We start from the raw sequence: 24,969 nt of genomic DNA on the forward strand, positions 1-24,969 counted from the left end.
AAGTCTCATTGGTTATAAGAGTGTTGAGAATCCTGGTAGGTTGAGGTACTCATGCCTACTATATGTGCATTTTGCATATTTTCTTCTATTCAGGTTAAGTCCATCCTATAGTCCAATGGTAACCCTTTAGTATGTGTGTGTGTGTGTGTGTGTGTGTATATATATATATATATATTTTTTTACAGACTATTAGTTATTGTTGAGTTAACTAGGATGTATACGTGTATCGAATCTCCGCTCGGACTGTAGTAGAGTAAAACTTGTTTGTGGGTCTGACCCACTATTATTTTTCAGGTGTCCGTCAGCTTCAGGGATAGAGACTGTTTGTGCTGAGCAGAGATAGTTATTCATTCTTCCGACTACGTAGGATTCTTCGTCATGTTTTAGTTTTAGATTATTTCATTTAAGATGTTTTGTTTTGGGATATTATTAGGAGTCCACTAGATGGATTCCCGAGTTGTAATGATATAGGATGTTTTGGATAATTATTGTGGAGGATTAATTATTATGGATTCAAGGATTTATAATTTAGTTTCATTCTACTATTTTATTTGTTCTTAGTTATTTCTTTTGTATTTAATTGCTTGTTTATTACTTAATTGTTTGATATCCCTCGGGTTTGGGCTTGGGCCTGATCAACCAATGTCTCTGAGTCAAGGGGTATCACAGAGCCTAACCAGAATATGTCTGGGTTTTGACAAAACCCAACCCGAATATGAACTCGATTTGTGAATTTTAAGCCCTAATTTTAAAATTTTTGGGTTGGGGTTGGGTTGGGCTGGATTAGCCCGCCCAAATTATAACTTTAGACTTGGAGTCAGGCTATTAAAAAGTGTAATTTCTAAATGGAGGAGTTAAGTATAGACCTGAGCTTTTGACACTGTATACGTATAGAGCAATCTACCCAGAAAAAAAGGTATGAATTGAGTAGTTGTGTTTAGATTTCAACCCCCATTTTTTGGATTTGACAATCTATTTATTTATTTTCCTTTTGTACTTGAACAAACACATAAGATTGTTTCATTGGTTAGGAAATTAAACCCTTAATCTCCGATGTTAATATGTCCATTTGACGTCTGGACAGAGTTATGTCCCATTATGCCCCAAATGAGACGGGATTGCTTAGTTGGATATGTTCTAATCAGGTTATGCTTGGTATGAGAATTAGAATCAAGATCGGTCCAACTCCAAACCCGCCCCATTCAATTTTTAAACTATATGTAAAACATAAAATGGATAATTCAATTATTTGAGTTTTTGTTCTTTTTCACTTTTTTCACGATTCTTTAGATATATAACTATAAAATTAACAAAATTTATTATCATTCTTATAAATTATTTGGTTATATTTATCTTTTCTAAGGAATTAATATTGAATTAATTATAAATTGCATTTAGTAATTGTTTGAAATATGCATAAAAGGAACCCTCAAATCTTCAATCTATCTCGAGTTTAGAATGAGGCAAGGCGAGACCAGTTAGGTTTGAGTAGGAATGGCAATGGGGCGGGGATCTCATTTCCCATCCCCGTTTAATTTTTTCACCCCCATAATCGCTCCAAAACCCGCCGGGTTTTTCAAAGCAGCCTCCATCTTCATCCCCATCTACATAATCAGTTCTCCAAATTCGCCCCAAATGTGGCGGGGCCTCGCCAGGATAAAGATTTTTGTTATTCCTAATATATATATACTTATCCTATTTTATTAATATATCATAGTATGTAAGAGAAATTTAATAAATTTATAGTATATTTGGGGCGGGCGAGGCAACCATCCACCAAAACTATCCCAAAATTGATCGTGTTTTTCAAAGCAGCCCACATTCCCGTCTTCATTTACATAATCGGTTTCTCAAAATTGCTCTCAAATGAGATAGGACGGGCAAGACCTCATTGGGGTTGAGATTTTTGCCATCCTTAAATTTGAGAATTAATTTGACTTTATCAAACGAGTTTAGAATAAGAACGTCGTGTGTTATACCCGTTCCATTTACATCTCTACACAAGAAGTTTGAACAGCAATTAAGGCTGCAAGTAGGTCCAATTTAAGAATCTAATAAAGACCCCACCCAAAAAAAAAAAAAAAAAAAAAAAAAAAAAAGGAAATGACCCAGGGTTGCATGACCGTTGGAAAATGGTCAAACTCAAAACAGATGCTTTCTTGGTCATCTACAGCAGTAAGAAATAGTCGTGAGGTTTATTAATTTTGATTTGTCTTTTTTCCCTGTTTCTCAAAATTACAGTTTAGCATAATGACATAATTTACTCTAAATGAAATTTAATACTGTATTTTAATTGTATAATACTCATATAAATTTTTTATTTTTATTTTTACATTCTTTACTTCATTTACTATTTTTTTTTTTTTTCACGTGCTATACTTAAATTGTTGTAGTGTTAATAAATGCTGGAACAACTATGCCTCATGGAATTGGTTAACAGGAGTTTCCCTAATCAAATATAAATTTACTAAAAATGCATGCACAAATAATACACATGTCATTTTCTTAGGTCAAAATTTTATCCTAAAAGTTTCTTAAAATATCTTTTTTTAGTGAAAAATGACATGCTGTTGAGACAATTAACTGATTAGGACATAATGCACTGATGAGTGCAAGAGTTACCATTGTCGTGCTCCTTAAGAACATTAAAAGCTCTCAAAATTGACAATCATAGACTCCATGGGCCATGCCTCATTCCCTTATGTTGTTCCTCTTCAATAATGCATTATCCACTGAAATATGAACAAAGCACCAAAACCTAAATTTTTTTTTCTCCCTCAAATTGACAATTTTGCTACCAAAATTGAACTTCTAATACAAGTAGAGCTATATAAAAACATGTCAAATAACACAAAAATAATTGAAAAAGAAATCAAAAAAGAGATACAAAAAAGTTTTGCTCTCTACAAATTTTTTTATTTATTTATTTTTTTATATAACCGCCTTTGGATGACATGTGGCAAGAATTTATTGACTCACCTGTCCGTATGCAAGAGGTCAATCAATCAGTTAAGTCAAGAAATCCACCGAGAATAATCTCGCGCGAAGGGTTCTCTCTCGAACAAGCATTTGAACCTTGGGCTCACCATGTCCTTATGTTGAGGCTTCAAGAAACTTCCAATTTTCCAAACCCTTCTTTCCTTCTTCGGCTCTTTCCTTTGTTCTTCCATGGCTTCTGCATTTACTACTCTATCGATTAAACCATCCACTTTTTCTTTGTCTTCCAATTTTCCAAACCCTTCTTTCCGTCTTCGTTCTGCACCTTTTGTTTCTTTAGACCTTCGATCTCGTATCAAACCAAGCGCTTCTCGATGGCCCTCTGTTTCTGAAACAGGTATTTTCTTCTTCTTCTTCTTCTTCTTCTTCTTCTTTTTTTTTTTTTTTGGGGGCAAAATAACCCAAGCAATACTCTTTGGTATTTTCTTCTCAAAATTGTTGATAAGCGAAATAGGTCTCAAATTGTAACTTGCGATTTGACTAGATTACAATGTTACCGAACAACTGGTTATGAATTGATTTGATTGCTCAGATATTGTTATTCATGATATTGACCCGATTCAAGCCAGAGGTAATTCAACCATTGAATTTACAGGGGGAAAGATTTATCATCTCTATGGGATTAAATCACGAGTTATTGCCAAAAAAAAAAAAAGATTATGGAAGTAAAAATTCTAGCATTTATTGCTATTGCACTGTTCATTCTATTTCCCAATGCTTTTCTACTAATCATTTACATAAAAACGGTTGGTCAAAGTGATCTGGACTTGCAGTAGTATGAACTCTCAAGCCGTGCCAAAAATAGAAAGTAATTAATTCCAGTCTCATGAGTATTTCCTTTCAACTAACAGTTTGTTTGTTGCATTTTTAATGGATAAATTCTCTTGCTGTTTCCATATTTGTCTTAATTATTTAACGAAATTATTGTTATTGTTGGTGGTGGTGCTGCATTTATGTGTTGCACCTGCTTTACAGTGAGGAAGAGGGGTGACCTCCTTGTAAGGGTAGGAATGGGGGTATGAAATTCAGAGTACTTGAGCGTGAGCCACCAGAGTATTGCCTCTGTAGTTCTCCCGGGCAGTGAGGATCAATTAGTCAAGCAGGATGGTTTTGATGATGTTGGTGGTGCCAGTAAACAGAGGGCAGAGACTTGGGAAATAGTAGAGTGGCCACTGAAGTGTCCACATCTATTTCAGTCAGTTGGTGTGAAGCCACCTAAAGGGATTCTCTTATATAACAAAACTGGTGCTTCCTTCTTCTGTATAAATGGACCAGAGCTTATGTCTCAATATTTCGGAGGGAGTGAAAGCAATCTCAGGAAAGTATTCGAGAAAGCACATAAGAATGCTCCATCGATTATCTTTATTGATGAGATTGATTCTATTGCTCCCAATCGAGAGAAAACTCGTGGGTAACCTATTGAGAGGGTTGTTTCCCAGCTACTAACCCTTATGGATGGTGTTGAGCATCGTGCTCAAGTTTTTGTGATTGGTGTTACTAATCTTCCTAACAGCATTGACCCGGCCCTGAGAAGGTTTGGTAGATTTGATAAGGAAATTGAAATTGGTGTTCCGGATATGAACAGTGCAATAGCAAAAATGATGAGATTATGGAAGTAAAAATTCTAGAATTTATTGCTACTGCACTGTTCATTCTAGTTCTTACTGCTTTTCTACTTATCATTACTTAAAAACAGTTAGTCAAAATGATGTGGACTTGTACTAACATGAACTCTCAAGTCATCCCAAAGTTCATATTTAAAATCGAAAGTAATTCCAGTCCAGTGTTAGCACATTAGATGATGGTCCAGGAGTTCTTTCCTTTCAACTAACAGTTTGTTTGTTGCCTAGCTAGTTAATGGTTAAATTCTCTTGTTGTTAGTATAGATGTCTTATTTAATGAGCCTTCAGAAAATTATATCATGTTATTATTAATATTGTTGGTGGTGGTGGTGCATTTGAGTATTGAACCTGCTTTACAGGGAGGAAGAGGGGTAACCTCTTTCTTGTAAGGGGAGGAATAGTTCCCCTGGGCAGTGAGGATCAATTAGACAAGCAGGATGGTTATTATGATGTTGGTGGTGTCAGTAAACAGATGGCAGAGATTCGGGAAATAGTAATGTGGCCCCTGAAGAATCCACATCTATTTCAGTCAGTTGGTGTGAAGCCACCTAAAGGGATTCTCTTACATGGACCTCCAGGATGCGGAAAGACTTCAATAGGAAGAGCTATTGCTAACGAAGCTGGTGCTTCCTTCTTCTGTATAAATGGACCAGAGCTTATGTCTAAATATGTCGGAGGGAGTGAGAGCAATCTCAGGAAAGTATTTGAGGAAGCAGAGAAGAAGGCTCCATCGATTATCTTTATTGATGAGATTGATTCTATTGCTCCCAACAGAGAGAAAACTCATGGGGAAGCTACAGGGAGGGTTGTTTCCCAGCTGTTAACCCTTATGGATGGTGTTAAGAGCCGTGCTTATGTTATTGTGATTGGTGCTACTAATCGTCCTAACAGCATTGACCCTGCCCTGAGAAGGGCTGGTAGATTTGATAAGGAAATTGAAATTGGTGTTCCAGATATGGTTGGGCGTCTTGAGATTCTTCGAATCCATACAAAGAACATGCCGCTTGCTGAAAATGTAATGTCAAACACTATACTTTTGAGTTAGTATCATCTTCCATTTTTATAGTAGGTGTGTATATTGTTTTTGAACAATTTATATATGCTTTTAATTGTGCAGGTTGATTTAGAAAGAATTGCCAAAGGCACACATGGATATGTTGGTGCCGATTTAGCAGCTCTGTGCAGCGAGGCTGGACGCCTATGTATCAGAGAGAATATGGGCGTGATTGGCTTGAAAAATGATGTCATGGATGCTGAGATACTCAACTCCGTGGCTGTTACGAATGAGCTCTTCCAACTACAAATTGCTACGGGAAAAAGCAAGCCATCAATTCTGCCCGAAACAGTGAGGGATTTTTTATATTTTGTTTTTTTTCATAAGCAGGTATTGTATTGATCAAAAGATAGATCAATCAGTATATAAGGATCAAACTTTATGCCTTTTAATTGTGCAGGTTGAGTTAGAAAGAATTGCCAAAGACACACATGGATATGTTGGTGCTGATTTATCAGGTCTGTGCAGTGAGCCTGCATTGCAATTCCTCAGAGAGATGGGTGTGATTGGCTTGAAAATTGAGGTCATAGATGCTGAGTTACTCAACTCCATGGTTGTTCCGAATAAGCACTTCCAACTACAAATTGCTATGGGAAAAAGCAAGCCATCAATCCTGCGTGAAATGGTGCGGGAATTTTTTATATTTTATTTTTTCATTAGCAGGTATTGTATTGATCAAAAGATGGATCAATCAGTACATAAGGATCAAAGTGAAGGCATTCCTTCACTCTAGACATCGACAAGAAACAGATAAGTACCACTTCCAGTATACATGGAAGAAAAAGAAAAACACAGAAAGAAAACTGCATGGCAGCAACAACATCATGTAGAAAAGCCCCAACACCAAGTGTGACCCTTGTCACCTCAACAGCAGACATGCTAACCCCTTTGATGGAATCTAAAATTTCTCTCCCCTCAAATAGCCCACACAACAGCTGTGAAAACCATCCTCTTAACTTGGCATTATGTGATGATCGAAGCTATAGTATACTTAATTAACCAATTCAGCAGTTGATCAAAAGTTCTCACCTCTGGTAGAGACAGACTCAGAACATCATCAAACCATGCCCATATTTTCTTAGCAAATTGGCACCCCATGAATAAATGATCCCTAGAATAATCAAATGAAAGACAGTTAGAACACACTGAAGTCAGCTGAAATCCCCTCTTCTGCAGATTAAATAGTGATAGGTGCTTGTCCAAAATAATCAAACAAGCAGCAAAACAATTTGATGCCTCCCCTTATTCCAAGGCACCAAAGGAAGATGTTGTCTACATTTATCCCAAGCTTTTTTCGAAGTAAATGAACCCTCATCCCACATCAGTCTATCTCCACGTACCATTATGAATAGGCAAAATATAAATGAACTACTTTACATGGTACATCCCAGCTCCCAAAAAACTGAGATAGCATCTACCATCTTGAATAAGAACATTCACTACGGCCTGTCTTGAGAGTGAAAAGCATCTAACCTCTGCGACAAAGTAAGGCCACATCTCTTAACAAGCTAAAATTCACATTCTGTAGCATGATGTCCCTGACTGATAGAACCTGTTCCAAATAGCAGAATGAGAGGATGAAAGAATTGAACTCCAGTAGGAAGCTAGTGTTTCTGATGTACCTATTAGTAAACCAAGCAACCCACAGAGATTCTTTCTTCTTAATCAAGTCCCAAACCAAAGCACGTGAAAACAATTTCTGAATATCCTCAATCTTTCTCACACCAAACCCACCCTCAGCTTTAGGTAAAGAGACCTTCTTCCAACACAACAATTGAGCTTTCTTCACCAAATCTGAATCTCCCCAAATAAATGTCTTCAATTTTCTTTCTATACCATGAGACACAAAAGCAGGTAAATGAAACACAGTACTCCAATAGTTTCAACTCATTTCTAATGTTGTGGTGAGCCAGGTTGTTGAAGTGCCCAATGTCAGTTGGGAAGATATCGGAGGCCTTGAGACTGTTAGGCAGCAGCTTCAAGAGGTAGTTGCAGTTGCTGCATTGCAGTGTATGTATACACCTAAACCTTATATTTTTCAATTTTCTCCTCATACTCTCTCTTTATCATGTAGATCATCCAGTATCCCATGGAGCATCCTGAAAAGTTTGAGAAGTTTGGTGTGTCAGCCTCAAAGGGAGTTCTTTTCTATGGCCCACCAGGATGTGGGAAAACTCTTCTGGCCAAGGCTGTTGCCAATGAATGTCAAGCCAACTTTATCAGTGTTAAGGGTCCGGAATTACTTACCATGTGGTATGGAGAAAGTGAGGCTAATGTTCGAAAAATATTTGAAAAGGCTCGCCAATGTGCTCCTTGTGTGCTATTCTTTGATGAGCTGGATTCAATTGCTATAAAGGTCTGTTTTAGTGTTTTCTACCCCGAATTGTTCGTTGTGATATTTTGTAATCCCTGTTTACATTTTTTTTTTTTTTTTTTTTTTTTTTCATTCCTTGTAGAAGGGGCAGAATTCAGTAGATAGTGGCGCTTCTGACAGGGTTTTGAATCAACTGCTAACGGAGATGGATGGATTTTCTACCAATAAAATGGTTTTTGTTATTGGAGCCACCAACAGGCTTGATCTTATTGATCCTGCACTTACGCGTCCTGGCCGTTTTGATCAATTGATTTATATCGCTTTGCCTGATGAAGAATCTCGCTATCAGATTTTCAAGGCTTGCCTTAAGAAATCTCCTGTTTCTGAAGATGTAGACCTGGGATCCCTTGCTAAGAACACCCAAGGCTGCAGTGGTGCTGATATTATGGAAATATGCCAACGTGCCTGCACCTATGCCATAAAAGAGGAAATTCAGAAGGTAAGCTTCTGTACTAATTTTTCATGTGTGCCAACAAAAACCTCAGTGACCCCAGCACGGCCCAGTCTTCCCAGCCTTACCACCCCAGCACCCTAAAAATATTGTGTTAGTTGAATGAAAATTATAAAAGCCTCTTCATATGCCCACATAATTGGAACAATGGTGTTGTATCATGTCTGGAAAGGCGTGTAACAACTGTATTGGTTAGGTGTGAATATATGCCCTTACGCCTGTGGTCTAATCAGAGTCCAAGACTCGTTTGTTATGATGTCACTAATTTATGTTATATATAATCAGATTTAGTTGTAACTGAACTTCCATGAAAGTTGGACAATGCTTACTGTGTTTGAGTTTGGCCTTTTGTAGTACAAAGGAGATAGCATGCCATGATAATGCCATCCCAGTAAAATCCTTTGTCATATTCTGGGAAGTCCTTACACTAAAGAAATGATAAGAAAAGCAACTCAATTCTTTTAAAGGCACAATGCCCTCATTTGAACCTATGTGAAACTCAAAGGACTTGTTTAGTTCAAACCATCTTCGGAAATTCTTACTTTATTTTGTGGAAACTAAAATAGTATTAAGGTTGAATTTTCACTTTTCATTTTGCAGGAGAGTGAGAGGGAGAGGAGGAGAATGGAGAATCCGGAGGCTATGGAGGAGGATGTAGAAGAAGAAGTGTCAGAGGTCAAGGCTGCCCATTTTGATGAATCAATGAAATATGCGCGTAGGAGTGTAAGTGATATGATGATGTCATTGATATGAACCAGGCAGTTGTTGCAGGGGGTCTGAACTGACCATTTTTGAACCTTTCTTCAACAAACACACAGACACCTTTGAAGGCAACAATGGTATTAAGACTAATGTTCGTCTGATGATTACTATGTTGTTGTTTCCTGCTTTTTGTGGCATTTTCACTCGAGACGTTGTTACATATCCATATGCATGTAAATAATTTGATAAATAAATAAGGCTCGGGTGGGTTTTACACCTCTATGATATCGATATAGTGCGTGTAATTCCCCATTGTTTGCTCACCTCTGCATTTTGGGTGTTGACCTCTATTGACCTATACCGGAGCTAGACAAAAAGACTAAAATAGCCCTTATCTATGATTTAAAAATAATAAAATAACAAAAAAAATGGGAAAAGACTAAAATAGCCCTCTATCAATACTCCATCCCTACTCTCGTTCTCGACTCTGATCTTGCCCTCTCTCTCTCTCTGCCACTGCAAACTACAAAACCATACAAGAATCAGAAGTTCAAAACCCATATATCTATCTGTCTGCAAGAATCAAAAGTTCAAAACCTATTACCTATCAAAACCCATGTCGGCATATCATTTCAGATTGTTCAAAAAATTAAAACCCACATCTTTCAGTTTCCGTTTCAGATTGTTCCAAAAATCAAAACCCATATCTTTCAGTTTCCATTTCAGATTGTTCAAAAAATCAAAACCCATATCTTTCGGTTTCCATCGCCCGCTGTTCTAGTTCGGGTTTGCCGTTCGCAAGCTTCAGCCGTTGTCTCTCAATTCTCAAGCTTGCCCCCCTCTCTCTGTGCAACTGCTAACTTGTGTGTATGGTTTTTGTTTTAATTTTTTTTCTAAATCAACTAATCAAGGTCTATAATTCTTGTTTTGCAAACTAAATCCTCTTTGGTGAAATTTTTTATGATCTTTTTTATATAATTTTTTTTTAGGGCAAATCATTTCAGCCTTCCCAATCGCCTCCATCTCTAGTCTTGTTCTCAACTCTGAACTTACCCTCTATGCTCCATGGCTGCTTCAACTCTCTCTGCTATCACCCCTTCTCAGGTAAACCACCCTCTCTCCTCCAAACCTCTTTCCAGTGACATAACATAACATAAAAAATGGGTATTTCTTCTTCTCTTTATGATGTTAGTAATATTAATTGAGTTGTGGTTTTCAGCTGTGTTTGAGTAAGAATGGGATGTTCTCACCATGTCAAGCTCTAATGGTGAAGTCCACAAGGACTCGTCATCAATTGGGTGCTGTAACTGCAAACTACAAAAAAAAAAAAAAATACTGTACACAAATATATATATATTTGTGTATAGTATTGCAGTTACAGCACCCAATTGATGACTAGTCCTTGTGGACTTCATTTGTGTATTGTATTTTTTTGTAGTTTGCAGTTACAGCACCCAATTGATGACGAGTCCTTGTGGACTTCACCATTAGAGCTTGACATGATGAGAACATCCCATTCTTACTCAAACACAGTTGAAAACCACAACCCAATTAATATTACTATATATGTGTGTGTGTGTGTGTGTGTGTGTGTGTGTGTGTGTGTGTGGTGAGGGAAGTAAAGAAATATAAAAGGGTAATTTTGGAAATAAAGGGTTTAAAATGGTCATGTGCCGTGCACATGACCAACTCACCGGAATTTTCACCGCAATTCTCACCGGACGTGTTTAATCGCACATTTTTATATCTAGTATGGATTTATATAAACAAATTAAACGAAAAGGGTGTAATTCGCACAAATTGAAAACCAAAGGAGTATTTTTCAAACTTTCCCCAATAAATAATCAACTTGAAGTTCTTAAAGTCAGAGTGCAAAAGAGGATAATTTTAAAAGATAAAAGAAATTAGAGAGAAAAAACCAATTTGATTGTTCTTTCTCACTTCTCTTTTAATAGTCATTTTTGCCTACTTCTTGGAACATGAGAACTTATTAAAAACCCATATGGATATATATATATATATATATATATATATATATATATATATATATTACATACGCATATATGATCAAAATTGAACAATGTTACACATCTGAAATAAAAATAGAGATATGTATCTCAAATACGATGTGGTGATAATTAGAAGAAAGATGTGTTCTCTATTTTAATAGATATTATACTTTCTTTCTCTTGTTAAAGTATTAACATATTTAAGTAATAGTTAAATTAAGAAAACAAGCAAATCCAAAGTTGTAGATGATTCTCATCATGTATGTATATGTAATTATATATATAAGTTATAGGCATTTGTGTTTTCTCTTACTTTTGAGCTAAGAATATTTTTTGAGAATATGGACGTGGAGTAAGGCCATTAAAAAGTGTAATTTCTAAATGGAGGAGTTAAGTATAGACCTGAACTTTTGATACTGTATACGTATAGAGCAATCTACCCAGAAAAAAGAAGGTATGAATTGAGCAGTTGCGTTTAGATTTCAACCCCCATTTTTTGGATTTGACAATCTGTTTATTTATTTTCCTTTTGTACTTGAACAAATACATAAGATTGTTTCAACAGAAATAGAACCATCAACCTTCAATGTAAATATTCCTATTTGACGTCTGGACAGAGTTATGTCCCATTACGCCCCAAGTTATGTCCCATTACGCTCCAAATGAGATGGGATTGATTAGTTGGATATGTTCTGGTTATGCTTAGTATAAGAATTAGAATTAAGATCGGTCCAACCCCAAACCCGCTCCATTCAATTTTTAAACTCTACATAAAATGGATAATTCAATTATTTGAGTTTTTATTCTTATTCACTTTTTTTCACAATTCTTTAGGTATATAACTATAAAATTAACAAATTTATTATCATTCTTATAAATTATTTGGTTATATAAATATTTTCTAAAGAATTGATATTGAATTAATTATAGATTGTATTTAGTAATTGTTTGAAATATGTATAAACCCTCAAATCTTCAACCTATCTCGAGTTCGGAATGAGGCAAGGCGAGACCAGTTAGGTTTGAGTAGGAATGGCAATGTGGCGGGGGATCTCATTCCCCATCCCCGTTTAATTTTTTCACCCCCATAATCACCCCAAAACCCGCCGAGTTTTTCCAAACAGCCTCCATCTCCATCCCCATCTACATAATTGGTTCCCCAAATTCGCTCCAAATAGGGTGAGGCCTCGCCGGGATGGAGATTTTTGTTATTCCTAATATATATATATATAACCTATTTTATTAATATATCATAGTATGTAAGAGAAATTTAATAAATTTATAGTATATTTGGGACGGGACGGGGCAACCATCCCTCCCAAAATTGGTCGTGGTTTTCAAAGCAACCCACATCCCCGTCTCCATTTACATAATCGGTTTTTCAAAATCGCCCTCAAATGGGATAGGGCAAGGCAAGGCTTCACCGTGGTAGGAATTTTTGCCATCCCTAAATTTAAGAATTAATATATATATATATATATATATATATATATATATATATATATATATATAAAAATAATAAAAGATAAAAGAAAAGAAAATAAAATAAATTAGAGAGAAAAAAACCAATTTGATTGTTCTTTATCACTTCTCTTTTAATGGTCAATTTGCCTAGTTCCTTAGAACATGAGGACTTATTAAAAACTCAGATGTGTACACACACATATATCTATATCTATACCATACTATTATTAAAAGTGTAAAGAGTTTAATATTTCAGTATTTATTTATTAATATAAAAAAAAATATTTATTAATTGATATAAAAAGAGTTTTTATAAAACTCTAACACGAATTACCTATTTATCTATTTATTATGAGTTTTTTAATAAAAGAAAATCTAATTAGATAAGGATATATTAAAAAATAAATAAAATAATTTTTATAAAACTCTACCACAAATTACTTATTTTATTTTCTATAAAACTCCACCACATATAACCTGTATTTATCTATTTAGTATGATTTTTTTAATAAAAGAAAATCTAATTAGACAATGATATTTTTAAAGAAAATAAAATAATTTCTATAAAACTCTACCACAAATTACCTATTTTATTTTCTATAAAACTCTATCACATATAACCTGTATTTATCTATTTATTATGAGTTTTTTTAATAAAAGGATATCTAAATTTCTAATTAGACAAGGATATATTTAAAGAAAATAAAATAATTTCTATAAAACTCTACCACAAAAAAATATATATATTTTTTAATTGATGTAAAAGGAGTTTTTAAAAGATTTTCTATAAAACTCTAACACAAAATACCTATTTAACTATTTATTATGAGTTTTTTAATAAAAGAAAATCTAATTAGATAAGGATATATTTAAAGAAAATAAAATAATTTCTACAAAACTTTATCTATTTATTAGACAAGATATATTTTAACAAAATAAAATAATTTCTAGAAAACTCTACCACAAATTACCTATTTCTACAAAATTCTACCACAAATTATTGTAATGTAATTGATTTTTCCTATTTTCTATTTTTGGAGATTTTTTTATTTTTTGATTTTTCAGAATTTTTCTTCTCGTATCTCATTTTGCGTGCCAGACCCCGTGGGGTGTGCCGAATGAGTCCCTGGAGTTGGTTGGGGCATTTATTCGAAATCGGGACTCTTAGAAATGCATTGTTGGCCATTTCGGCATTTTTTTAATTTTTCAGGCTGGGAGGTCCTAGGCGAGACCCGCACCTGAATTTTTTGTGCACGAGATTGTGTTTCGGGGCCGTTATATATTTCTTGCATCTTTAATTAGTGCTTAATTGTGTGGCTAGATGTTTAAATTCATTATGTGGTACATATGTGTGTGTGTGTGTGTGTGTGGGGGGGGGGGGGGGGGGGAGGGGGGGTTGTTTTGGGGGGACAAAATTGATTTTTTGGTGGGTGTGGAGCCTTTGGCAAAAGGGGCCAAAGCCCCCTTTTTCTTCATTCTTTTCCCTTCCCAATCGCTACCCTTTCTCTCTCCTATATTCTTTCCTTTTTTCTTTTCTTTTAAGCTTCAATATTTCTCTTCCATTTTTTAGCCTATCCGATAGGTTTCCGGGCTCGATTCCTTGATGGAAAGTGTTCCCCTCCTTATCATCTAGCACATTGTTCAAGTGTTTAATTTTTAGAGGAGTGATGAATATTTTACGAATTTTTAAAAATTATAGATCTAAAGCTTCAGAGGGGGTTTTAAGCCATTTCAAGTCGGATTCCGGAGCCGCGCCTTTGGAGCAGTTTACTCTCCTAGTCGTCAGCTACATCTCCACCAAACAGTTTCCCATTCGCCCGACATTAATCGGCGTTGACTTTCCAGCCGAGGATGTCTTTTAGCTGCATTTTGAGGTAGTGATGTCTAAGCAATTACGTTTTGACTTTGGTTGAGTTATTTTGCTTAATTTCTTGTTGAGCATGCTTAGAATGATAAATTTAGGAATTTGAATGTTGGTTATGCGTTTACGTGTTTATGTGATGAAGCATGTTCTAAATGATGTTAATTGTGTATATATATGTGCTTGGTTGCAAAGTCGTTTAAAGAGCATGCCTTACGTTAAATTGTTTTCTTGAGGTTACTTATATATATATGATGATGATGAGTATCTATGGCTAAATTGATAAAGTTGTAAGCATGTATATGTTGATTTCATTCATGCATGATTCCATTCATGACATGGGCATGGTTTGGGGAAAATGAGGCTGAAATGATTTTTAAGAAATGTGTTTTGAAAGGGTTATGAGAAAAAGTTTTGTAAATGGAACCGAATTTCGCGAGCCCTAGGCTAATTCGAGCTAAAGGGAGCGCGGCCGGTGTAGGGCGTGAAAAAATTGATATTAGGCCCCAAATAGTTGCCGAATTTGGAACTAGGGATAATCATCAATCTCACCTTGGTAAAGTCGATTAGCGGTTTTCGGTATGCATTATGTTGGGTCGGGACTATAGTCGAAAAAGCATTGCATTTCACGGCATATCGATATTTGTGAAAATGATTCGTTTATGTGATGATGATCTGTTAATATAAATAATGTAAATTGTGATTTTAATAATTTCTCGAGTATGATCTCGACTTCTTTCTCCCATTCTTTGGTTGTTGGCTCAAATGAGTCCAAAACCGGTATTTAAGGCATTTCCTACTGAGCTGTTGAGCTCAACCACATATAACCTGTATTTATTTATTTAGTATGAGTTTTTTAATAAAAGAAAATCTAATTAGACAATGATATTTTTAAAGAAAATAAAATAATTTCTATAAAACTCTACCACAAATTACCTATTTTATTTTCTATAAAACTCTATCACATATAACCTGTATTTATCTATTTATTATGAGTTTTTTTAATAAAAGGATATCTAAATTTCTAATTAGACAAGGATATATTTAAAGAAAATAAAATAATTTCTATAAAACTCTACCACAAAAAAATATATATATTTTTTAATTGATGTAAAAGGAGTTTTTAAAAGATTTTCTATAAAACTCTAACACAAAATACCTATTTAATTATTTATTATGAGTTTTTTAATAAAAGAAAATCTAATTAGATAAGGATATATTTAAAGAAAATAAAATAATTTCTACAAAACTTTATCTATTTATTAGACAAGATATATTTTAACAAAATAAAATAATTTCTAGAAAACTCTACCACAAATTACCTATTTCTATAAAATTCTACCACAAATTATTGTAATGTAATTGATTTTTCCTATTTTCTATTTTTGGAGATTTTTTTATTTTTTGATTTTTCAGAATTTTTCTTCTCGTATCTCATTTTGCGTGCCAGACCTCGTGGGGTGTGCCGAATGAGTCCCTGGAGTTGGTTGGGGCATTTATTCGAAATCGGGACTCTTAGAAATGCATTGTTGGCCATTTTGACATTTTTTTAATTTTTCAGGCTGGGAGGTCCTAGGCGAGACCCGCACCTGAATTTTTTGTGCACGAGATTGTGTTTCGGGGCCGTTATATATTTCTTGCATCTTTAATTAGTGCTTAATTGTGTGGCTAGATGTTTAAATTCATTATGTGGTACATATGTGTGTGTGTGTGTGTGTGTGGGGGGGGGGGGGGGGAGGGGGGGTTGTTTTGGGGGGACAAAATTGATTTTTTGGTGGGTGTGGAGCCTTTGGCAAAAGGGGCCAAAGCCCCCTTTTTCTTCATTCTTTTCCCTTCCCAATCGCTACCCTTTCTCTCTCCTATATTCTTTCCTTTTTTCTTTTCTTTTAAGCTTCAATATTTCTCTTCCATTTTTTAGCCTATCCGATAGGTTTCCAGGCTCGATTCCTTGATGGAAAGTGTTCCCCTCCTTATCATCTAGCACATTGTTCAAGTGTTTAATTTTTAGAGGAGTGATGAATATTTTACGAATTTTTAAAAATTATAGATCTAAAGCTTCAGAGGGGGTTTTAAGCCATTTCAAGTCGGATTCCGGAGCCGCGCCTTTGGAGCAGTTTACTCTCTTAGTCGTCAGCTACATCTCCACCGAACAGTTTCCCATTCGCCCGACATTAATCGGCGTTGACTTTCCAGCCGAGGATGTCTTTTAGCTGCATTTTGAGGTAGTGATGTCTAAGCAATTACGTTTTGACTTTGGTTGAGTTATTTTGCTTAATTTCTTGTTGAACATGCTTAGAATGATAAATTTAGGAATTTGAATGTTGGTTATGCGTTTACGTGTTTATGTGATGAAGCATGTTCTAAATGATGTTAATTGTGTATATATATGTGCTTGGTTGCAAAGTCGTTTAAAGAGCATGCCTTACGTTAAATTGTTTTCTTGAGGTTACTTATATATATATGATGATGATGAGTATCTATGGCTAAATTGATAAAGTTGTAAGCATGTATATGTTGATTTCATTCATGCATGATTCCATTCATGACATGGGCATGGTTTGGGGAAAATGAGGCTGAAATGATTTTTAAGAAATGTGTTTTGAAAGGGTTATGAGAAAAAGTTTTGTAAATGGAACCGAATTTCGCGAGCCCTAGGCTAATTCGAGCTAAAGGGAGCGCGGCCGGTGTAGGGCGTGAAAAAATTGATATTAGGGCCCAAATAGTTGCCGAATTTGGAACTAGGGATAATCATCAATCTCACCTTGGTAAAGTCGATTAGCGGTTTTCGGTATGCATTATGTTGGGTCGGGACTATAGTCGAAAAAGCATTGCATTTCATGGCATATCGATATTTGTGAAAATGATTCGTTTATGTGCTGATGATCTGTTAATATAAATAATGTAAATTGTGATTTTAATAATTTCCCGAGTATGATCTCGACTTCTTTCTCCCATTCTTTGGTTGTTGGCTCAAATGAGTCCAAAACCGGTGTTTAAGGCATTTCCTACTGAGCTGTTGAGCTCAACCACATATAACCTGTATTTATCTATTTAGTATGAGTTTTTTAATAAAAGAAAATCTAATTAGACAATGATATTTTTAAAGAAAATAAAATAATTTCTATAAAACTCTACCACAAATTACCTATTTTATTTTCTATAAAACTCTATCACATATAACCTGTATTTATCTATTTATTATGAGTTTTTTTAATAAAAGGATATCTAAATTTCTAATTAGACAAGGATATATTTAAAGAAAATAAAATAATTTCTATAAAACTCTACCACAAAAAAAAAAATATATTTTTTAATTGATGTAAAAGGAGTTTTTAAAAGATTTTCTATAAAACTCTAACACAAAATACCTATTTAACTATTTATTATGAGTTTTTTAATAAAAGAAAATCTAATTAGATAAGGATATATTTAAAGAAAATAAAATAATTTCTACAAAACTTTATCTATTTATTAGACAAGATATATTTTAACAAAATAAAATAATTTCTAGAAAACTCTACCACAAATTACCTATTTCTATAAAATTCTACCACAAATTATTGTAATGTAATTGATTTTTCCTATTTTCTATTTTTGGAGATTTTTTTATTTTTTGATTTTTCAGAATTTTTCTTCTCGTATCTCATTTTGCGTGCCAGACCCCGTGGGGTGTGCCGAATGAGTCCCTGGAGTTGGTTGGGGCATTTATTCGAAATCGGGACTCTTAGAAATGCATTGTTGGCCATTTCGGCATTTTTTTAATTTTTCAGGCTGGGAGGTCCTAGGCGAGACCCGCACCTGAATTTTTTGTGCACGAGATTGTGTTTCGGGACCGTTATATATTTCTTGCATCTTTAATTAGTGCTTAATTGTGTGGCTAGATGTTTAAATTCATTATGTGGTACATATGTGTGTGTGTGTGTGTGTGTGTGTGTGTGGGGAGGGGGGGTTGTTTTGGGGGGACAAAATTGATTTTTTGGTGGGTGTGGAGCCTTTGGCAAAAGGGGCCAAAGCCCCCTTTTTCTTCATTCTTTTCCCTTCCCAATCGCTACCCTTTCTCTCTCCTATATTCTTTCCTTTTTTCTTTTCTTTTAAGCTTCAATATTTCTCTTCCATTTTTTAGCCTATCCGATAGGTTTCCGGGCTCGATTCCTTGATGGAAAGTGTTCCCCTCCTTATCATCAAGCACATTGTTCAAGTGTTTAATTTTTAGAGGAGTGATGAATATTTTACGAATTTTTAAAAATTATAGATCTAAAGCTTCAGAGGGGGTTTTAAGCCATTTCAAGTCGGATTCCGGAGCCGCGCCTTTGGAGCAGTTTACTCTCCTAGTCGTCAGCTACATCTCCACCGAACAGTTTCCCATTTGCCCGACATTAATCGGCGTTGACTTTCCAGCCGAGGATGTCTTTTAGCTGCATTTTGAGGTAGTGATGTCTAAGCAATTACGTTTTGACTTTGGTTGAGTTATTTTGCTTAATTTCTTGTTGAGCATGCTTAGAATGATAAATTTAGGAATTTGAATGTTGGTTATGCGTTTACGTATTTATGTGATGAAGCATGTTCTAAATGATGTTAATTGTGTATATATATGTGCTTGGTTGCAAAGTCGTTTAAAGAGCATGCCTTACGTTAAATTGTTTTCTTGAGGTTACTTATATATATATGATGATGATGAGTATCTATGGCTAAATTGATAAAGTTGTAAGCATGTATATGTTGATTTCATTCATGCATGATTCCATTCATGACATGGGCATGGTTTGGGGAAAATGAGGCTGAAATGATTTTTAAGAAATGTGTTTTGAAAGGGTTATGAGAAAAAGTTTTGTAAATGGAACCGAATTTCGCGAGCCCTAGGCTAATTCGAGCTAAAGGGAGCGCGGCCGGTGTAGGGCGTGAAAAAATTGATATTAGGCCCCAAATAGTTGCCAAATTTGGAACTAGGGATAATCATCAATCTCACCTTGGTAAAGTCGATTAGCGGTTTTCGGTATGCATTATGTTGGGTCGGGACTATAGTCGAAAAAGCATTGCATTTCATGGCATATCGATATTTGTGAAAATGATTCGTTTATGTGATGATGATCTGTTAATATAAATAATGTAAATTGTGATTTTAATAATTTCCCGAGTATGATCCCGACTTCTTTCTCCCATTCTTTGGTTGTTGGCTCAAATGAGTCCAAAACCGGTGTTTAAGGCATTTCTTACTGAGCTGTTGCGCTCAACCCCCCCCCCCCCCCCCCCCTTTTTTTATTTTACCATTTGTAGGAAACCGGATGAGTATGGACGTATAACTTGCCTTCGCGGACTTAGAGGACTTTAGAATCCTTCATAGTGTTATGATGTTGTATTTACGGCCAAGGCGACCTCATTTATATACTTAAATTGTTTATAATTGTGTAAAGACAATTTGTATAATTTGATTATTAATGATGTATTGAACTCATTTCCGGGTTAATCGAATGAACAAATGTTTAATTATGTTATACCGCCATACGTATGTTCTTGGGACAGGCTTAAGTTGTATTTGAGGTCCCAAATGGACCAGAAGAATGCGAGGGTTTCACACATGCAAGCATAGGCCTAACAGGCCTTAGCAGGGCAAACCGGTCGACGCCTAGAGATTTCACGTCGACTGGTATCTTCCAGTGGGCTTATTGGGCGTGGGTAGCTAAACCAGTCGACGTAAAAAGGGTATACGTCAACCGGTTTAGCCAAATAAGTTGACGGGTACTATCTTCACGTCGACCGGTTCCTGGACTTCTTCTGTTCTGCCTTCTTCTTCCCTTATGACCAACCATCTGCCTTATATGATGTTGTAATGGTACCTTGTGAACCTTAGAATGATGTATTAATCATGTCTTGACATTGTAATGATTGTTTTGCCTTTAGATGATCTCGGGTTTAGGGAAGGACCCGGTTAGCGATTCAGACCCTCGGGTTCGGATTGTTACAAATTATCTATTTTATTTTCTTTAATAAAAAGAAATCTAATTAGACAATGATATATTTAAAGAAAATAAAATAATTTCTATAAAACTCTACCACAAAAAAAATATTTATTAATTGATATAAAAAGAGTTTTTAAAAGAGTTTCTATAAAACTTTTAAAATAGATTACCTATTTATCTATTTATTAGAAAAATGATATATTTTAAAAAATAATAATAATTTCCGTAAAGCTCTACTACAAATTACTTATTTCTAATGATATATTTAAAGAAAATAAAATAATTTCTATAAAAGTCTACCACAAATTACCTATTTTGTTTTCTATAAAACTCTATCACATATAATCTATATTTATCTACTTATGATGAGTTTTTTTTTAATAAAATGATATCTAAATTAGACAACAATATATTTAAAGAAAATAAAATAATTTTGATAAAACTCTACCACAAATATATATATATATATATATATATATATATATATATATATATATATTAATTGATGTAAAAAGAGTTCTTAAAAAAGTTTTTATAAAACTCTAATACAAATTACCTATTTATCTATTTATTATGAATTTTTTTAATAAAAGAAAATCTAATTAGACAAAGATATATTTTAAAAAAATAAAATAATTTCTATATAACTCTACCACAAATTACCTATTTCTATAAAATTCTACCAAAAATTACTTATTTTATTTTCTTAAATAAAAAGAAATTTAATTAGACAAGGATATATTTAAAGAAAATAAAATAATTTCTATATAATTCTACCATAAAAAAATATTCATTAATTGATATAAAAAAAGTTTGTAAAAAAGTTTCTATAAAACTCTAATACAAATCACTTATTTAACTATTTATTAGACATGGATATATTTAAAGAAAATAAAATAATTTCTATAAAACTCTACTACAAATTACCTATTTCTATAAAACTCTACCATAAATTACTTATTTTATTTTCTATAAAACTCTATCATATATTACCTGTATTTATCTATTTATTTTGAGTTTTTTAATAAAAAGAAAATCTAATATATATTTAAATAAAATAAAATAATTTCTATAAAACTTTATCTATTTATTAGACAAGAATATATTTAAAGAAAATAAAATAATTTCTATAAAACTCTACCACAAATTACCTATTTCTAAAAAACTGTACCACAAATTACTCATTTTATTTCTATAAAACTCTATCACATATAACATATATTTATTTATTTATTATGAGTTTTTTAATAAATGGAAATCTAATTAGGCATGGATATATTAAAAGAAAAGAAAATAATTTCTTTAAAACCCTACCACAAATTACCTATTTTATTTTTTCTATAAAACTTTATCACATGATAACCAATATATATATATATATTGGATTAGGCTTATGGTGTGCATCAGGGTCCTCCAAATGTGGAATAGGTGATATAATGCATGATGGTTCAAATTTTGTTATTTTTAATTTGTTGTATTGAGAATGCAGCAGTAGTTGTTGTTAATCTGATAAGTTTAACTTGAATTGTTAATTTTTTTTCTTTACTTTTTCTTTTTAGAAACATTATTATTATTATTAATTTCTTTTGTTTTATTTTCATTTTTCTATTTCTAATTGATGTTTAGATGTGTTTGATTTAGTAAGTTTACTTTGGATTGTGGTTTTTTTTTCTCTTTACTTTTTTCTTTTCAGAAACATTATTACTATTATTATTAATTCCTTTTGTTTTATTTTTATTTTTCTATTTCTAATTGATGTTTAGATGTGGTTGATTTAGTAAGTTTACTTTGGATTGTGGTTTTTTTTTGTTCATTTTATTATTTATTATTTGTGGTTCATTCTTAATTTATTATTATTTTGAGTCATTGCTGTTATTTTTTTATTTACTCTTTATTTTTCAGAAGTATCATTCTTCTTTTTTTCTTTAGTTTTTGTTTTTATTTTACTCTTTGTAAGTTTAATTTGGATTGTAATTTTTTTTCTCCTTTTTTTTTTGGTTCATTCATAATATATTATTTTGAGTCGGGGTTTCAATGTTTTTTGAGTTTGGGTTGGACTTGATTTTGAATTGAATTTGTTGTTAAAATTTTTTTACAATTATGACTAATGGTTTAAAATTATGAATTTTAATATTTATCTAAAATTAGTATTTATATCATAATTAATAATTATTTAAGTAAAATTTTGTAACTCCTTAAATTTTAATCTTTACTCTTAGAATGCTATTTGTTGCTCATGATTAATGAATATGCAAAAAAATATATATATATTTGATTTCATTAATATTTAAAATTGTAATTACTCAAACAAGTTGCTAATTAATTATTTAAAAATAAATTTATTTTGATAATTCTCTATAATTTTTAATTAAAATTATAAAATAACTTTTGATCACGATTTTTACTAGTGTGTGTGTATATATATATATTTACATACACATATATGATCAAAATCGAGCAATGCTACACATCTCGAATAAAACTCGAGATATGTATCTCAAATACGATGTGGCGATAATTAGAAGAAAGATATGTCCTCTATTTTAATGGACATTATATTTTCTTTCTTTTGTTGAAGTATTAACGTATTTAAGTTATAGTTAAATTAAAAAAGCAAGCAAATCCAAAGATGAGTAGATGATTCTAATCAAGTATGTGTATGTAATTATATGTTCTTGGCAGAGTTATGTCCCATTACGCCCCAAATGAGACGGGATTGACTAGTTGGATATGTTCTAATCAGGTTATGCTTGGTACGATAATTAGAAAAAATCGGTCCAACCCCAAACCTACCCCATTCAATTTTTAAACTATACATAAAATTGATAATTCAATTATTTGAGTTTTTGTTTTTCTTCACTATTTTTCACAATTTTTTAGATCTATAAAATTAACAAAATTTATGATCATTCTTATAAATTATTTGGTTATATTTATCTTTTGGGTTAATTACAATGACACCCCCTGAGGTTTACTGTAATGACATCTATAGATAAGTTAGACCTTTTTTTAAACAATGACACCCCCTTAGTTTGGATAAAGTTTACAAAGACACCCCAATTGATCAGTGCCACAACTAATACATAATAAAATGACATTTTTACCCTTTAACTTATGTGTTGACTTATCTAAATAATGAAATTACTTTTTTAACCCTAATATAATAATAATAATAATAATAATAATAAATATCAAACCAAAATGAAATATCAAACCTGTTAAAAATGGGTATGAATGTTAAACCAATAATTTTGTGTGTGTATATATATATATATACGCCTTCAAGATCGTCCAGGCACGACTTCAACGGTGGCCGCGGCAGAGGCGGCACCGACACCACCGTAACCTTCACGATCTGAAGAAGCATGGTGAAGGCTCCGCGGCGATGGCTTTAAAGGTTCTAATAAGGGTTACGCTTCTGTATTCGGCCGTAGATTCGGTCAATGGGATTCCCTTCCCGCTGGACCTGTCGATCGAGGGATCAAAAGGGCTCAAAGCCTCAGTGTATACAGATATGTATTGATGGTCTTTAATTGGTTTAGGTGCGACGGCGATGGCTTTGCGACCAGTGGAGAATCAACGACTGGCAAGGCATCAAGATCTGTGATGACTTGCGATGCATCAAGATCTATGATGACCGGCGATTCATCGAGATCTCTTTAGACGTCGTTCTTGCCCAAAACGTATGAGCTTGTTAATGGATCGTACAACTGATGACATGATCTGGTGGAATGAAGATGGATCAACCTTAATCGTTTGGAATCTGACCGAGTTCGTTGGAGATTTTGCTGCCTTAATTCGCTAGAGATTTGTTGCCTTAATTTGGAATGGGTATGAATGTTAAACCAATAATAGAGAAAATAGATGAGATTGTAGGTTTCACCGTTTTTGATGGATGAGGTGAGAGGAGAGAGAAATAGTGTGTGGTGAGGTGTACTATGGGTTATAAGGGCAAAACTGCCATTTAAGAGTTTTGATATTTTACATTTTAATTTAATAAAATATTGAAGGGCAATCTTGACTTTTCACCTCTTTTAAAGGGCTGTTTGGATCCAATTTTTGGCAGGGGGTGTCATTATTCAAAAAAAGCTTAACTTGTATATGGCTGTCATTATGACAAACCTCAGGGGGTGTCATTGTAATTAACCCTTATCTTTTCTAAAGAATCGATATTGAATTAATTATAGATTCTATTTAGTAATTGTTTGAAATATGCATAAAAGGAACCCTCAAATCTTCAATCTATCTCGAGGTCGAAATGAGGGGAGGTGAGAGTAGTTAGGTCCAAGTAGGGATGGCAATGGGGCGGTCTCATTCTCCATCCCCGTTTAATTTTTTCACCCCCATAATCCCCCCAAAATCCCAAACCTGTCGGGTTTTTCAAAGCAGCCTCCATCCCCACCCCATCTACATAATCGGTTCCCCAAATTCGGCCCAAACGAGGTGGGGCCTCTCCAGGATGGAGATTTTTGTTATTC

General features: G+C 33.7%; 1 protein-coding gene across 1 annotated transcript; it reads left to right on the forward strand.

Annotated features, from left to right (window-relative positions):
* Positions 1–3,055: 3,055 nt before the first annotated feature.
* On the forward strand, positions 3,056–10,301 carry LOC132271463 (cell division cycle protein 48 homolog). Its single transcript, XM_059772844.1, has 8 exons — positions 3,056–3,334; positions 4,979–5,634; positions 5,737–5,964; positions 6,074–6,298; positions 7,587–7,658; positions 7,748–8,029; positions 8,130–8,486; positions 9,099–10,301. Exons 1-8 carry the CDS (start codon positions 3,169–3,171, stop codon positions 9,249–9,251), a joined length of 2,139 nt encoding a protein of 712 aa, XP_059628827.1. The 5' UTR covers positions 3,056–3,168; the 3' UTR covers positions 9,252–10,301.
* Positions 10,302–24,969: the final 14,668 nt, after the last annotated feature.

Source organism: Cornus florida, unplaced genomic scaffold (assembly GCF_030987335.1).
Source record: "Cornus florida cultivar Cherokee Brave unplaced genomic scaffold, ASM3098733v1 CherokeeBrave_3.0.0_Hap2_Chr08, whole genome shotgun sequence".
Taxonomy (NCBI): Eukaryota; Viridiplantae; Streptophyta; class Magnoliopsida; order Cornales; family Cornaceae; genus Cornus; species Cornus florida.